Source organism: Diadema setosum, chromosome 5 (genome assembly GCF_964275005.1).
Source record: "Diadema setosum chromosome 5, eeDiaSeto1, whole genome shotgun sequence".
In the NCBI taxonomy this organism is placed as follows: domain Eukaryota; kingdom Metazoa; phylum Echinodermata; class Echinoidea; order Diadematoida; family Diadematidae; genus Diadema; species Diadema setosum.
This window is the reverse complement of record NC_092689.1, coordinates 37073910-37091535: the sequence shown is the minus strand read 5'-3', so window position 1 is coordinate 37091535 and position 17626 is coordinate 37073910. Positions and strand designations below refer to the sequence as shown.

At 37.6% G+C, this 17626-nt stretch overlaps 1 protein-coding gene across 1 annotated transcript in view; it reads left to right on the top strand.

Annotated features, from left to right (window-relative positions):
* Positions 1-17626, top strand: part of LOC140229342 (ubiquitin carboxyl-terminal hydrolase 47-like) — a 45135-nt gene that overhangs the window by 1628 nt on the left and 25881 nt on the right. Inside the window, exons 2-6 of the mRNA XM_072309625.1 lie at positions 3898-4104; positions 12834-12947; positions 14795-14963; positions 15749-15845; positions 16415-16560. Coding sequence (XP_072165726.1) covers positions 3898-4104; positions 12834-12947; positions 14795-14963; positions 15749-15845; positions 16415-16560 — 733 coding nt within the window. The remainder of the gene's footprint in view (positions 1-3897; positions 4105-12833; positions 12948-14794; positions 14964-15748; positions 15846-16414; positions 16561-17626) is intronic.

The following is a 17626-nucleotide window of genomic DNA, read 5'->3' as shown; positions in this document are numbered from 1 at the left end:
TACTCTCGACATGGCTTTACAAATATCCGAGCCTGGGAGCAAAATTAAGATAGTTAGATAGTTGTATTTTGGGGAGTGGATGAAATCTATGGCATTTTAATCCGTCTTCCTCACTATGTCTCTAAAACTAAGCAATTTTGTCTACATCTTTAAATATTTTACTGTAATCACGCGCAATCACTTTTTTCGTCTCGCAATTCCCGCGGAGCTCGCGGTGCTGTGATTCCAACACCTAGTGCTGGTGATCGATAATTTTGATCGGTATCGCCTCGTTAATCTGACCGTCGGTGTTGGAGCTCGATTTAATGCTGTTATTCGGGGGCTTGCACTAGCACTACATGTAGCACTAGCACCGAACTTGAAATCACCCATTGTCATTAGTATTAATTACTATTACTCTTAACGACCTCTCTAGAGTATAGACTCTAGTCTGCGTAGGCCTACATGTAAACTAATGAGTCCCTCAGTGAGATGATCATAAATAAACGCTAGTCATCATTATTTCAACAGGAATAGAAATCTAAGTTTAAATTTAATGTTGGAAGTACAGGATTTTAAGACTCTCCGACTATTATCAGAAATATAGAACTTTCTTTCTCTTTCTCATGTAGTCCAATTATTGACAACAGGATATGGGGAACGTTTGGTTCTGCTAGTAGATGTAGTCCATTTCTGTCCAAATCGATGACTTTAGTTTAAATGATTTGGTTAGGAGGGATCTGCGAGAACGACAACTGCTCTGTAGGACGGATTTGAAACCTCTGCACTTGCGCTAGTCGGTAGCAGTGTAGCCTTTTGACCAGGCACTCTTGCTGCACAACATTGTGTGGTGCCCGATCGCTCTGCTGGTGTGGGCACGTTTCACTCAAACCCTTTCGCTAGCCACTACACAGCGCGCAGCGAAAGGGTCTTGATCAAAGGCTAAAAACATTGCGACTCTTTGCTGGCATAAATACTCAGTCTTGAGTGATACACGCCATTAAAACCAAAACAACAACAACTAATGCATATATCCATATCGTCAATGTGCAAAGTGCCGTGCAAAGTGCCATGCAAAGGTTGCATCAAAAATCAAAGAATGAACGGGAGGTGTGGAGATGAACTCGTAGAAAAATGTCTTTTCAAGACCACATGGGATCAGTGTGGAAATGAACAAGTGAACGTACGGTATAAATTAGGTAAGAAATGTATACAATATGTATGAACTCTATTATAAAAGTAAGCCTTTTGCTGGTTATATGTAACTTTAGAGGCACAAAAATGTGTGTTTCTATTTCACTGTACAGAGATAGCACTCTTTTGACTCAGGGGTGCCCCGGGGTTAGCAACACATATTGCTCAGTGCTGCGGAATGGCTAGATGTCAATTAAACTCAAATGATTATAAATCTTCCGATTATGCGAATTGCCTTATATCGGAAGATTTATAATCATGTGGGTTGATAGACCCTGTGGTAGACCTACCAGAATTTGGCCATTTAAGTTTCTGTAATTTCTGGGGTTTTTTTTTGTAACTAAACTAACACATACAAAATCATCACAATTACATGTTGAATATATCAAACTTCTTTTATCTCAATTTTGATTTTGTTGAATTATCATAGGATTTCCGAAAATCCCAAAATATATCAATGTGATAACCAACCAGAATTCTGCCAGGCAATATGCGCGTTCAATGTCAGTTCACGTACAAGGCTGCTGAAAAATTCACTGCGCATACCGTGTTGGCGCAAGGTTGCATCGGGGACATTGCGGCACCTGTGCAACCGAATTCTGACAAGTCAGCACTTGCATTCAACCCACTACATTTGGTCACTGCATCTGCATGTACAAAGATTTTGTTTTTTGTGTTTTTGTGGATACCATCACACTCTTGAGCTTGCGTTAAGTGAAATATCTCATAAGAGAATGGCATACAATGTATTTCATAATTTTTAGTGCTTTTTTGGCGACCCGGATTCTTGAGAGACTGGACTTGATTCCTGTGCAATTTGGAAAAGTTGCGCCGATTCTGCATTTTGATGGCAAATTTTGGGATTTTGATAAATTTTTGGAGGTGACTAAGGGACTTTCCTGTTGTGAGCGACAGTAGTAGTGGCAGTATGTGAAATCATTTACGTGTGTTGTGACAATAGAATTTGCTGGCTTTTGATTAGTGATAAGTAACCATATTCTGGTAGGTGACCGAATAACTGGTAGGCTTACCCTACCTTTTTTATTGTCCATGCATATCAATGTCCAATTACAGCAAGGCCATTTTTTTTTAAAAGATGAAATATAGTTTTGTAATGCCTGCAGAAGATATTAATTTTTGCTCTAAAAATAGAATGGCACATGCATTTTAAGAAAGGTGTGAAATATGATGTAATAACGCAATTTCAGTTGAGGAATGACAAAAATGAGAAGTATTAGCCAAAGATATGTCAACACTTTTGCAATCTGAGCACATTTCTAAGTATGGTTGTGATGTAATGTTTGATAATCAATTATTGGTAATCGACAAGTCGGCCATAACCGTAACCATAGATCTTCTGCGGCTTTAGAGTGCATCACATGCAGCTTGCTGGGGAATATGATTTGCTACTTTCTAGCTACACTGCAGCCAATACTGAATGTGCAGGGCTCTTTAGGAATAAAAGTCAGTTGCACTGACTTTTATTCCTTCATACTTTTTATCTCAGAATATTAAATATTGGCTCATTATCCTGGCAAGTCAGTGACACGCTCTATCGAAATGTGTCAAAAGTCAGGAAAATTTAATTTTAGATATGTTTCCTTATATTTCCCTGTATTAACAATGCTCCCTGCTCTCAGTGAGTTGAATGCCAGGTAATCCCCCTCGTTTGCACAGCAAGAAAAATCATACACAGAGCGGTTGACAGAGGAAAAAGGCCTGATATGGAAAATCAGATCTGAGAATAATGAGGACATTCACATGTTAAATACAGTGACTCCTGGCATTCTATAAAGCACAAACTTTTCTCAAATTTTGAAGAAAAGAGTATGTAACAAGCAAGTGCCCACAAGATAGATTTGATAACATTTTATGTGTGTGTATGTACAGTACATGTATGTGTATGTGGGTGTGTGTGTGGGGGGGTGGTGGTGGGTATTTGCCTGTATGTGTATGAAGAGTACTAACATGTTTGTACTTCAATACAGAGTGAGCGTGGATGCCATAGAATTGCGCTAATTACATGTAGCAGGCAGTATTAGTGTCTGTGGATTAAATGTGGTGAAAGTCACTTGACAAGTGGTGGTAAACAGAAAGGTTTGTGTTTATATCTTCTTGTATGAGAAATATTTAAGTTTACCAAAATCTTACGACTTTGCAGTACTGTCCCCAAATTTTTATGGTTAAAGGCAGATCATAGACGGAGGAGAACAAATGAAGTTTACAGAACACTGAGCACAACTTAAAGGACAACTTATCCTTTATGTGTACATGATGTACATGTGGATTGAGTTAATGCCGCAATATCAGTAAGAGCATGTCAAGTGAAAGTTTTAATAGGGAAATCTGGCAATTTGTTCAAAAGTTGTGAAGTTTTTAAGTTTCTACACAGTTACTGATGGATGAGAAGACTACTACAGTTTGTGATGTCACATGCATACAATGTAGAACAATAAAGAAAATGTAAAAAGAAATTCACTAAGCTTATATTTTTTTGAAAAAAAGTACACATTCCCTGTCCATGTGAATTACACATGAAGTACTTAAGAAGAAACCTACAGTCAGAAAAATATCGAACATGTAAAATTCATCTTGCAGGAGTGAGCACACAAGCAAAATGATTACCAAGTACGTTAATATTCTAGCAGTAGACTGCACACTTCTAGTCTGGAGAGAGAAAGAAATTAAAGGTGCAGCGTGTTTATGTCTCATCTTTGTCTCCAGGCAACCTGCACTGCCGACCTTCCCAAGATCCTCTGCATCATCCAAGACGTTACCAACCCGCAATGGCAGACCTGCAAGTTTACGGTCAACCTGCCGATGTCCACTACCGTGGCCGAGCTGTGCGAGGAGGTGGCGAGGCAGGCTAACTACGAGCCGGACACCTTTGAGTTGCTCTGGCAGAGGGGAGGAAAAGATGGCGGCGACGATGTAAGCTGTGTGCTCATTCTTGACAGATTATTTAGGGTTTCTGATTTAGGGTAGGAGATAAGGTAGGATGAGGGTGTAGCAAGGGTGACACCATTTTTTTTTTTGGCTCTTCCCATGCCTCACCAGACAGACTAGTAGAAAAATGGCATAGGTTTGCAAAATTTGTCTCTTATTTTTAAGCACTCAATAGGTTTACATGTAGCTTGGAATTTTTTAACTATGCATGGTATGCATTTCACATTTTCCTGACCGAGGAACAACAAGCACAATTATTACACCGGTATTGGTTAATGCAACATGATGCCTCCTGACATGATTGATACTGTTATTGAAATTTTCTTCATATTTGCTAGTCCTGTAGCATGAATGAATTTGCTGTTGCGATGTGGACCAGTTACCTTTGCTGTAGTATTAACCCATTGAGGACTGACTGATGTTGCTACAACATGCATTTCCCATAGACACTTGCCTGAGTATACTCGGGACTCGTCTTCAGCGGGTTAAAGGGCTGGTACAGTATTGGTGGAGATGAGAATTTGGCTTTTGACTTTTTGCGAGATACCAAGAAAACACTTATGAAATAGTACAGAGCATACCATTCTACGAGGAATTCAAAGTTTATTTGATGAAAATTGAGTTTGGAATGACTGAAACATCCAAAAACAAAGTAAAACAAAGCGATCGTAAAAAAGTGTGGGCCTCACACTTCATTAGAATTGCTCTGTTTTGGATATCTCAGCCATTTCAAAACCAAATTTCATCAAATAAACATTGAATTCCTCATGGAATTACATGCTCTTTCATATTTCATAAGAGATTTCTCATTATCTCACCAGAAAATGTTAGAAACCTGAAATTAGGTCTCACCCAGTCCCTTTAAGTATTGCAATAACTCTAGACCTCCATGGCGATGGTGAGCTGTGTTTCATCAGTTCTTGTGACTGCATATGAAATTGAAAGCACACGTATGATATTCATCTTACCCACCATAACACGAAAAATTAATCAAGCAAAAAAGTCCACTTTTAGAGTATATGCACGTGCAATTGGCAGTTTCAGTGAGAGATTCAATAGCTTCATTTTGCAACAGATTTAGTCGTATGGCTTGAAGATGCCATCTGACATGTTCTGCTGCGTAAGACATCAGACTGTTGATCTAGCCTGATTTGACATCATGCAAAAATGTTGTCTGCGTATCACCGAGATCCACCCTACGCTGGTATTTTCTGTCCTGTTACTCTAGGGAAGATAAAGCAGTTTATACCACATGAAAATTGAATGGTGTTCTACACTGTTTTACACTACTGTAAAAGTGGATATTTTCGCGCGACTAATTTTTCGCACTTGGCCAGACGAAAAGAGTTACGCGTGTTTTTGATTCCACGGAATCAAGACATCAACCACTGGAACATACGGCATGCAAAAATATTCGCGTGCTTTTATTTTCGCGCTTGTTTCTAGTTGCGCGAAATGCGCGAAAATTTCCACTTTTACAGTATTTAGTTTTCAAACGACTTTGCTGCCAGTTTGCACACTTGAACATTGCAGATTGTATGCATGCGTCATTAAAAAGTCATGCACATCTGCACCATTTGGTGTGTTTACTTCAGTGGTGTTGTGAGACCAATGGAATGTTAAATAGAACTTAAATATTTTTGTTCAGAAGATCGATTTCATTAGTACAGCATTCTGAATATACTTAAACTCAAAACAAGCAAAGACACAAATATGAGTTAAGATATGAAAGACTTGTTCTGCCTCAAATTGATTGATTATCTAAGTATGGTGTAACTGCCAAACTTTAATATCACATCATGCACTGATAATGGCAGTGTAATGATATCAATGTGTATTCAAATAACTTAAAAAAGAAAACAGCAACACATGCTGATAATCATCATGGACCATTTTTTTTAAACTTCCTTGATTGCAGAAGCAATATTTTGCTTGTTTTATTTTGTTTCCTATTCCAGTATTTAGTTTTGGAATTTGTCTGTGTGTTTGTTTAGGTTGTCATGATAATTTGTTTTGTTTTGTTTTGTTTCTGTTAATGGAGTTCAGCATCATTCATGGGGTTTATTGCTGTGTTGGGAAATTTTTACCAGTTCAAAAGACCTTTTGAAATGAAACTACAAGTATACACACAACACAAGCACACACACACACACATAGAGCACACGACACACATGTAACTGTATGCCTTTGTCCCTTATTAGGTCAACAGGAGGTGGTGACATAATTCTAATTGTTTGACAAGGGAGGCTCCGATCAAAACAGCTAATATCACCCTTTGATTATACTAAGTTTCATTAATTAAAGGTTATCATGAAAACACTAATCAATAACCAAGTTATGACTCTAGTGGCCAGTCAATAATGATTCACTTCCATAGTATTTCCAAACTTAGTTGTCAGTCCCTGAAATAGACACAAAAGGTAATGATATGGTTTCCAAAGCCAAGACAGTTGTCCAAAGAAATATAATGCCTTTGGCCTTTTCAAGACAATGTTAGACATGTTAACGACTACATAATGTAATGGGAATATGCAAACTATAAACTGTCGTTTCACAATATTGTGTCAGCAGCTTATTCAAGCAGTCTTCACTTCTCTAAAAGGGCAACACACAAATACAAGTGCAGTCTTATCCAGGGGGGAATTTGGTTATTTCGAAGGTGATTTAATTCATTATTTGCAGTTGCCATAATCCAAGCAATGCACTTTTATGAACAGTGCAGCAATCAAGGTATGCAATGTTGCTTTAAAAAAAAAAAAAAAAAGTTAGAAGAGACATCATCCAAATACATGGATCTTCATGTTAAGTTATGTTTCTGAAATGTATGCATCCATTATGATTAGAATAGAAAAAAAAAGGCATGAAAAGGTAATGTAGCATGTGTGCCTGTAGTCTCCATATGAACCATGTATATGATATACCATACTTACACATTTTATTTCTCTTTCCGCATGCTGTATCTCTGTGATAATGTACATATTTGTAAGTCCAAGTACTATGTTATTTTTGTGAAGCTTTATATAGCATACTATACACTGTACATATTATTTTTAAGTAGTACAAGTAATTAACCAATTGAGAGTACAATTTTGCTCTCTAGCAGTAATTTTACACATTGATAGGGAACACATGTACAGTAAAGCAGTGTTCCAAATAGTGTGACAAGAAATAATAGTAGATTAAAGAATTTCCAAACTATTCATAGAATACCTGTGTTCACACTGTACGTATATAGACATATATATCCATGTTAACCCATCAGTCTACATGTAAATCGCTGATTTTTAAACAACTACTGTCACACCATAATCAAGTCTAAATTTTTGTGAATTTGGACTTCCAGACGATTTCGCAAGTGGTTAAATTCGCGATAGTGGAGTCCTGTACGGAACGGAGAAATGTATGTAAACGCGTACATCACATTCGCATCGGGATCAGAGTCAATATTTTAGCGTGTCTTTAATTTCGCGAATAGCAGCTGACTCATAAAATTCATGAAAATAGAAACCTCGCGAAATATTTGGTGCATACAGTAAATGACTAAGTGTTAGTAAAGTGGGTATCTCATTGGCTTGGAGACTATGTGGCAACCTTACATACCCTATATGGCAATATTACCATGTACACTGTACTTACAACTTCTGACAAAATTTCCAGGTGCATCACTCCCGTAATGTAAACTGTTGTATTATGTACATCTAACTGCCACTACCTTGACTTTGGATGTAAAATTCCATTTACTATAGCATAAGATTTACAGCTCGCATATATGTTTATGTCCAACCTCCTCCACTTGTTCTAAGGTTCACCGTATGCAACTTCCATCAGATATGCAAAGCTAACATGCAGTCTTCCAGTCTGCTCCAACAGAAATAGTACGTGTGACATATTGTCTATTTATGTGTCTTTACATAAAGGACAACCCCCTGATGTGAACTGTCATTAACGTGAATTAACTGTGCACCACTGTACTTTTAACCTTCATGAGCTTGAGTGTAATACACATTAAGCTCCAACCACCATGAACTTAAATTATATTATATACATGTACCTGCACCTGCAATAGACAGGTACACTTGGTATGTGGATGTACATATTCAAATCTTATGCATACCTTTGTTTAAAGGTTGTTAATCAAATTTTAAATAAAAATTGCCCAAATTCATGCAACATATATGTACAATAAATTCTGTATATTATTTTTTGCAAATATTACATTTGAATTTCAGAACGGCCAAAATCGCTGATATGTAGCTATGAGAGACTTTCAAAGAGAAATAAATCCATTTCATGAAGTCTCTCATAAGCGTGTCTTATGAGCAAAAAGACTTTCATGAAATGGACCCCAGGTACATTTTTTATTTAATCTACACATACAAACAGATGAAATCGCTTAATATTACTAGGTCGTAAGAGCAAATATATGACCCGCTACAACAAAAGGATCCGAAAGTCCGGGAGGACAATTTTCTGAAAATGACATTACGTTATTCCCTTACTCTTCTACGGTAATTTCATATATAACACAACTCATAAAAGTACTCGGTTGCGGAGATATCGATGATTTTATTAGCGCATGTCAAGTGGTAGAAGAAATCAGTTTCAAGAAAAACGCCTTGAACGTTTTCCTTCCGACGCTAACATGATCAAGGGGAGGCGAGACAGTTTTCACCGCTTGACAATAGAAGGTATGTTCCTAGCGATCTCCGCGATGTTCATTCAAGCTTAGCGCCAGCGGTCTACGCACGACCAATCAGTAACCAGGATGACACGCACTGACCAATGAGATCACTCCCCCGTTGCTAGGGGTGGAGTCTAGCTGCGGCGCTAAATCCAAATCTTTGGACATGTTTCTGTGCCGTTGAAAGTCGAAAAATCATGGACCAGAAAAACGCTATTTTCTTTCCTTTCCTTTGATCATTTAGCTTTGAAATTTCGGCAGATGATAGAAGATACATTACACTACAAAATTATGTCAAAAACAGAAATCCGACTGGTTTGACAGATTTTGATGATCTGACTTCAAAGTCGAATTTCTTGGCTCACCCGTCAGCGACTTTAGGATCCTTATGTTGTAGGGGGTCACATACATCCACAAAATAAAGTGAACTGATCTGTCTTTATGATCTTAACATACAGATCATGCTCCTAATATCTCTGTGAGAAGGAATTTCATATTCAAGCCTCTGCCAGTTCGAATTATGAACTGCATATATCCAACCTTAACTGTAAATTAATGCCATCAATATCTTCAACTAAGTAAAACTGAGAACTGTAAACATCCTTATTTTTGCGTGATCAAGTATTCACACCGAGCGGCTCAAAATCATATGCATGGGTTCTAACAATCCACTGCGCAATTGCTTTAATACTATCACGTTTTTATCAAATTCACAATAAAGAAATAATTTGATGTGATATACCCGTTTTTATCAAATTCACAATAAAGAAATAATTTGATGTGATATACCCAATACCATGCACGTAAATTCTGTGTTCTGCCTGATTTCCCCGAAATTTAAACATGATTTTAACTGACAAATATTGTTTTGAGAGGAAACAGACTTACAAAAATTTTGTACAATGCCCATAGATTTTCACCAGGCCCAGGGCCATTGGCCGTGCAGAGTCGGGCTGTACTGTTTGCATGGGACCTGTGTTACTACTGGTACTGCACTATGAACACTCCCCAAATGATTCATTTTAAATGTAAAGCCTCAATTGAAATCTACTATACACACAAGTGATTAGTTGAATACTGGTCTTCCCACGCATACTACTAAGTATATGATTTATCAGGGGACGAATTCTGCGATTTCAACCTGTTTAGAATGTGCTCAGAAAATCGTTAAGATATTTTCGTGGGTTTTAGAATTCACGCTAGCAGAAAGAATGCATTTACAATACAATCAGCTAGTCCTCAATGTACATTTGCTCTGTAAATGTATCTATGAGCTAGAAAAGCACTCAGAGAGCGCAGACCTCTGCTAAGCAGCCCATTTCCACCCATACAGGCATGCTGGAAATCACCCCTACTTCCCAGTGCAAAAGAAGCCCTCCCATTGTGTCTCAGAGTGTACCTCATCAGCAGCTTACTGCCTGCTGCCCCTCAAGCGTGCGCTCAGTGTGCGTATGCACGCCTCACATACGCGTAGATTGAACTTGTTTGCCCTTTTTGCCGATGATAGTCCTTCAAAAAATCTGCAAAGTATTCTGGATCCAGACGGTTATCCGGATCACTACCAAAATTTAATAATCTGTACTTTCTGTCATTATCAACCTTTTTTGTAAACTTCATCCAAATCCGTTCACAACTTTTTAGTTATTTTGCAGACAGACAGACAGACAGACAAATAAGTAATCAAACCAATGCCGACAAAAACATAACCTCCTTGGGGAGGTGATAAAATGTAAATGTTTATGGCTGCTGCTTCTTCTCAAATATTTTTTGACTGCCACTGAAATAGTTATATGGTACACATACAGTTGTATGCTATGTATATATAACTCTATGGATTTAAACATACTGATACAGACTTACACAAAACAAACATGCATGTAGGGTACGTCAAAATATGTATTGCACCGAAACGGGCCGATGTGTTTCCTTTTCTTCACAGTAGTTATAACTGAATCGATCATAGAAATTGCTTTGTTCTACAGTGTATGCTGCTGCGCACAAGACAAAGCGTAGCTGGAGAGTGCAGCGCACAAGACAAAGCGTAGCTGGAGAGTGCCGCGTACAGCCCGTAAATGTGTGTGAAACATTTGTAATGGGGCTATATCTTCACCAAACAGGAAGTCATGAATAAGAGAGGATTTAAAAGTCAGCCGGCATGGGGCCTCTGCAGTGGACTAGGTCACATATCATCAGGTGACTGATCACATGACCAAGATCCTATCACCATTAGATAAACTATCAATCTTTTGACATCAAATATATTATGTGATGCCAAGTGAAATGAGGATCAGAATTATACAGAGATGTTTTCATTTGGAGTTCTTACAGTTAATTTACAGATTAGATTTCAGAGTTTCGACAGCTTGAAATTCTAGCGTGTTGCACGAAAAAAAAATCTTGAATACGTACACATGAGTTGACAATTGCGCATGAATCATATCATATGCACATACATGTACAACATTTGTATGTAATATGTTCATTGTATCATTTGTAGCTTGTAAATTTCCTATACTTCCTTCATTCCACTTTGATTTTTTGACAGTCTTGGAAATAGAATGCAACTTTTTTTGTGTGTAGAAAAAACATTGGAGCTTTGGCTCTTGTGTATTAGAAAACAACTCGTCAAATTTTTGCACTAATGGTCTTGTAGTGTTGTTTACAACCAACTGGCTGGCAACCGTCATGCTATTTTTGTGGCACAATTAGGGAAGAATTTTTAATAGAGTCTACCATGTCATCCTTGTTTGGTCTTGGTCTATCCATGGAGTATAAATAATTTCAATACATCATAGAAAATTCCACCATGCCCATTCAATACCTCATCACTCTGCAAATGATGAGCTGTGGATATGTTGAATTTGAATCTTAATTCTTCTACAGCTGACCAGTTTGGCACTCAGAATTGTCACAAAAAAAAAAGAAAGAAAAGAAAAGAGAGAAGTAAATACCAGGTACTTAATGTTCTAATGAAGAATTTTTCATGGGAGGAATGAGCCTTCACAAATGTACTTTGGTACACGTACAGTGTATATGTGTGTGACTGAAATTCAGTCCATTCAGTGTGCAAAGTCATACTTCATACTTCATTAAAAGGAAATAACATTAGATTTTTGTCACCTTTTATTCTCATTAAACAGGTTTTTGGTAGAAGTATCAATAGAAGTGTTTTAAGTGAATGCTTGTGACTAACGTGATTGATTTGTAATGTACAATGTGCTTTAATGTTTGTGAGAATGCACATTGCATGAAAGCGACTCTAAATCTATGAAGTGCTGCAAAAGTGGTCTTTGCAATAAAGTAGTATAGTTTATTTTGATGGCAGTTCAGTTGATGAACAAAAATACAGGGGTTTAAAGTCAATTCCTGTATCAAAGTGATGTCCCCTTGTTTCTACCTCTGTCATATTAATTCTAGATATTGTTCATGTTTGTCTCTAATTCCTTTTATGACTACTTTTATATGAATTTTCAAATACCTCTGTCATCAAATGACACAGTATAGTACTGTAAAGGGAGTGGGGGGGGGGGGGGGGAAACCTTGCTCCATTTCAGCTAGTTTTATGGACAAGACAAATGCAGGTTTGTTATCAAATACTAGTGCATGTCTCTAACTTCGCTGGGGGGAAAAAAAAAAATCTTTTTTTTTTTCTTCAAAATGTATGATAGTAGACCAGCAGAGGTTAAGTCTTTTTAGTGATGATCATCATTTTCCTGTGACACTTTTATAGTCCATGATGTTTTTGTTTTTGTTGTAAGTTGTAACCATATACATCTGTGGATGAATAGAAGGCATCCATGTTATAGACATTGTATGGCATCTATGTCCTTCTGCTTCTCAACTGAATGATATCATGTGGAGATTGAGTGTGAATGCAAATAAAACATGCTCAAACCTCAGTAGTAGACAAGTGGGAGGGGGTGGGGGTAAGGGTGGGGATGGGGAGTGATGGGCTTGAAGGGGGTGGGGAATGGAAAGAAGCATGTGTGTACTTCAGTCACTTGTTACACTCCCAATCTGACCGCTCACACAGGTACTGATGAATGACAAGGGGGATAAATCACTCGGCGAGATTGGGATGCTTACTGAAGGGAAGAATCTCTTCAGCCTCCAAGACAAGGACGGAATGCAGCCAGTCTCAATACAGGTAAAGCTTCCCTTGGTTTGTTTGTAAACCACCCTCGGTTTGCGTTTCTTGCAAAAGGACTGCTTGTCGTGCCATGCAGTGATCTCTCATTCATTGAATTCATTCATTTTGTTTCAATTCTTAATATGCCAGGTGATGGTCAAAATACCCTCTTCCGTGCTTAAACAGTGGGATGTTTGAATGATGGGATTGTTTAGGAAGGAAACTTTGTAAATGTTCCATCCTATTTTGGACCGAACCTAAACCTCCAGTTTTAGAATTTGCCTCCGAGTCCGTCGTTGTAATGGGAGCAATGAACCTGACATTTACCTGGTATTAAAGTAGTACCAGATAAGTACCTCCAAGGAGGTGTAAGTTCCGCCTCCCTGATTAGTGGTACATCCTCTACGAGCCTTGCCCACTGAAATTTGTATTCTAAAGTCATTTTCATTAAGGCTTGTACTACTACATGTCCTTTTCACAATTAAAGTTCAACCCAAAAGTTCATGTAATTGTACGACTTGGATGATGTATTAGATTTCATTCCTTTCCTGTCGATCGAAATTGTATATCCTCTATGAACATCCTGGTATCACTTTTACCCCAAAGCTAGTCAATGAACATAGATGCCATTTCGTGGGACCACGTATTCATTAATATACTGTTTTTTAGTAGCAGGGCACGGTGATTAAAGGACAAGTTCACCTTCATAAACATAAGGATTGAGAGAATGCAGCAATATTAGTAGAACACATCTGTGAAAGTTTTAGGAAAATTGGACAATCGATGCAAAAGTTATGAATTTTTAAAATTTTTGTGCTGGAACCGCTGGATGAGGAGACTACTACAGCTTGTGAGTCATATGCGTACAACAGTATAAAGAAAATATAAAGAAAATTCAACATATTTTCACTTTTTTCGCATAATAAAAGGGCACTTGACTTGCCTCTTTATAAAGGCAGGGGGAATAATACTACCCCTAACATATGTCGGTAACCAGTCAAGGAAATGTGTACTTTTTTCAAAAAATTTAATTTTGTGAAATTCTCTTGATATTTTCCTTATATTGTTGTATGCATGTGACATCTAAGTTATTCATACACTGCAGTTACTTAGTCTTCTCATCCAGTGGTTACTGCACAAAAACTTCAAAAATTCATAACTTTTGAACGGATTGATCGATTTTCCTCAAACTTTCACAGATGTGTTCTACTAATATTGCTACATTCTCTCAATCCTTATGTTTATGAAGGTGAACTTGTCCTTTAAGTTTGCCTTTTCCTCCCCTGGCACCCAGCGGTACCTAGAATCCTAGAATCACCACAATCTTTATTTCATTCAATATAATTTTCTGTTTGTATTATGTTGAATTGCCAGATAAATAATAATAATAATAATGATGATGATGATGATGATGATGATGATGATGATAATAATAATAATGATAATGATAATGATAATGATGATGATGATGATGATGATGATAATAATAATGATAATGATAATGATGATGATGATGATGATGATGATGATAATAATGATAATGATAATGATAATGATAATGATAATAATAATGATAATAATAATAATAATAATGATAATAATAATGATAATGATAATAATAACAACAACAATAACAATAATAATAATAATAATTACTTTAATCATCATAATCATAATCATAATCATCATAATCATAATGAATTATGCCTAAAAGCATACAAATGGGAAGACTTCGTTATGATATTTAAGTCATGATATGTTGTTGCTGACTGCATCTATCATTTTGCAAACTTTTTTTGTGTATTGGTAAGTGAACATCCATTTTATTTATTTTTTATTTGTTTATTTATTTTTTTTTATTGCAGACTGGTGCAACAGGTGTGACTACGTCTCCCAGTGATGTTGATGCTCTAAACCTAGCAACAGATGACACCAGTCCAATCATCACGGCAACCTCGGATACCAGCTCCATATCGTCAGACTACTCTTCCTACGTTCCTTACTCCCCAGCAGTGATAGGCAGATCAGAAACAGGTTTGTTTCATCTGATCACCTTCTTTTATTGACTGCTGTTTGAATATGAGTGTTTAGGGGATTGAGTTTTGTTTTTGTCAATTTCTAAATTTTCTTGATTTCTGAAATATTGACATTGCATTGCTTTTCAATGAAAGCCTTGAAATAAGAATAGCAAAATACATTCTAAGTTCTTGCCAGAGAATTGCATCAGTGTGTAAGTTACTGAACTGAATGTCTCCATTAATATTTCTTGTTTTACTGCCTCTTTCGTAAAGGTCCAGTTTACCTTTGGGAGCAGTGATTTTAAAAATGTTCAAGATATCTCATTTGATGCATATGTGTAGGTCTGCTGTATCACAAAACATCCTACCATATAAAATTTTCACAACAAAGCCTAAAATATAAAGAGATATCAGTATTTTTCTCAATTAACCATAACTGTAGACGGTTTAGTCTGGAAGTATTCGTATTATAACTATTGTTCACATTTTGTGTACTTAACAATACTTCACATCAATTATACGGACTCAGAATTTTACGGTGGTTGTTTCTCTCCCTAACTCACATTTTAGAACTATTTTAAAGCACTAATGCCGGGTTTTTGTTTCATCTGCAAATGGTAAATTATGCCTTTAATCTTATCCTTTCTGCTTTTCTGTCCTGTTTTCTCTTTATGTTAAATGTTTGTTTCTTGTTGTTTTGCCTTGACTCATCTGTCTGTCTGTCTGTCTGTCTGTCTGTCTCTTTCTGTCATTTGTCCCTTTGCCCTCCCTCCTTCACCTGCTCTCTAATTGCTATTCCAGGTTTTGTGGGGCTGGTTAACCAGGCCATGACGTGCTATCTCAACAGCCTCATCCAGACTCTGTATATGACACCCGAGTTCCGGAATGCCATCTACAAGTAAGCGCCCTGAGTCATCTTGTCTGTGTGCTGAGGTCGTGTTGGAGGAGGGGGGAGAACGTCGTCTGGGGACTCATGTAGCTGAGAGAGTTTTATGCCTTGAGTGCAATAAGGGTGGAGTCAGTACCTTAAGATGAAAATGGAAATTGATGATTTACATGACTGAGCAATAAAAGTAGAAGGGAAAAAATTGATTTTTATGTGTGATGTTTTCCTTCTATATCATATCCATCCTTCTGAGGCGTCTTTCGACATCAGTTTTAGGACATGGGTGACTGAAATGTACCTACATTTTTGAGAATAGTTGATGAATGTAGCACCCAACAATTAATAATATTAGAACATGTACTTTTAGTGCACTGTTTCAATAGAATTGAATATGATTTCCTTGGTAATCACAACAGATATTGCATGCAATTATTGCAATATTCACAGTGCAAAGTTTAATGGCACAGCCAGAGTCACACATCAACAAAAATATTACAATGATGACGATGGGTATAACTGTCGTTAACCTGTGGAAATAGGATGTCTGGAAAGTATTTTGGCTGTTTTGTTGATGTATTCAGATGGGAACTGACTGCCAAGGAGGAGAATCCAACTAACAGCATTCCCTATCAACTCCAGCGTCTCTTCGTCCAGCTGCAAACGAGCAAGAAGCGATCCGTGGAGACGACGGATGTGACGCGCAGCTTCGGCTGGGACAGCAGCGAAGGTAGATAACCATGAACACCCAGTAAAATATGCTGGCCCTTTAGGTCAGGGCTAGATGTGAGTTAGCACACTGGCCCTGTTTGATGGGATAATCAAATTTGTTGTAGAGTACTGCAAAACAAGTTATGATCTGGTTTGTCATATCTACCCAATTATCCAAGTAAAACCTTTGTACAATCCAGAGATATTTGCGTATACCATACTTATTTGATTTATTAATGTTAATGTATCTAGCAGAATGTTTTGCTGTCATTCATGGTTTTATTAGTTGCTGACCAGTTCCCTTTGTTTCTTTGTCTTGTAATGCACTGAAAATGTTCTGCAATAGGGGAACAACGTTAAGGATGATCTGCCCAAGGAGAACATTTGCACTGGTCAGCTATCTAGTGGTCATGTCTATCTCATTGTTGATTGGTATTTGACTAACCTATTGTGTATACATTTGGTTAGTTCCCAGTGATGGCTAAAGCTGTTGGGTGATAGCACCTTGGGTCACAATGTTAGGTTATTTTTGCCTCACTCTGTCTACTCCAGATGAGAAATGAAGAGACATAAACCTACTGCTTGAACTGTGAGTCGTAAGAAGACAAAATATCTTTAGATATGAACTTTGCTTTGTCCTTTGTGCATTACCGTAGTTATATGCCTCGTAGGTCTTTAAAGGGGCATAGTCCGGGTAGTGTAGAGGGCGCTGTTGATGATACTGTCGATCACCGTTAGCATTGATACCGAAGATTACCGAAGTTTAGCTGTCATCAAGAGTAAAGTGCGTAGGTGTTGCTAAGTAGTGCTGCCTTTGTTGTCTTCTCTGCGCATCGCGCAGTCTGTAGTAATGCCAGGGTGCGTGCATATGTGCTTGTTATTATGACATCACAAAAGAAGTTTGCTAAAGCTGTCATCCCCCTCAGCCGAATCATGAGCCGAACTGTGATCCGACCACTGACTTCAGTGAATCGGACTTCTTCGGACTAGGGAAAGTGGGCCAAAGCGTAAGCGCTAAAGAGGAGTCAATAGCGTAGGTATTTATAGGAAACTTGCGTCGTGCGCCCGCGTACGCATTTGACTAA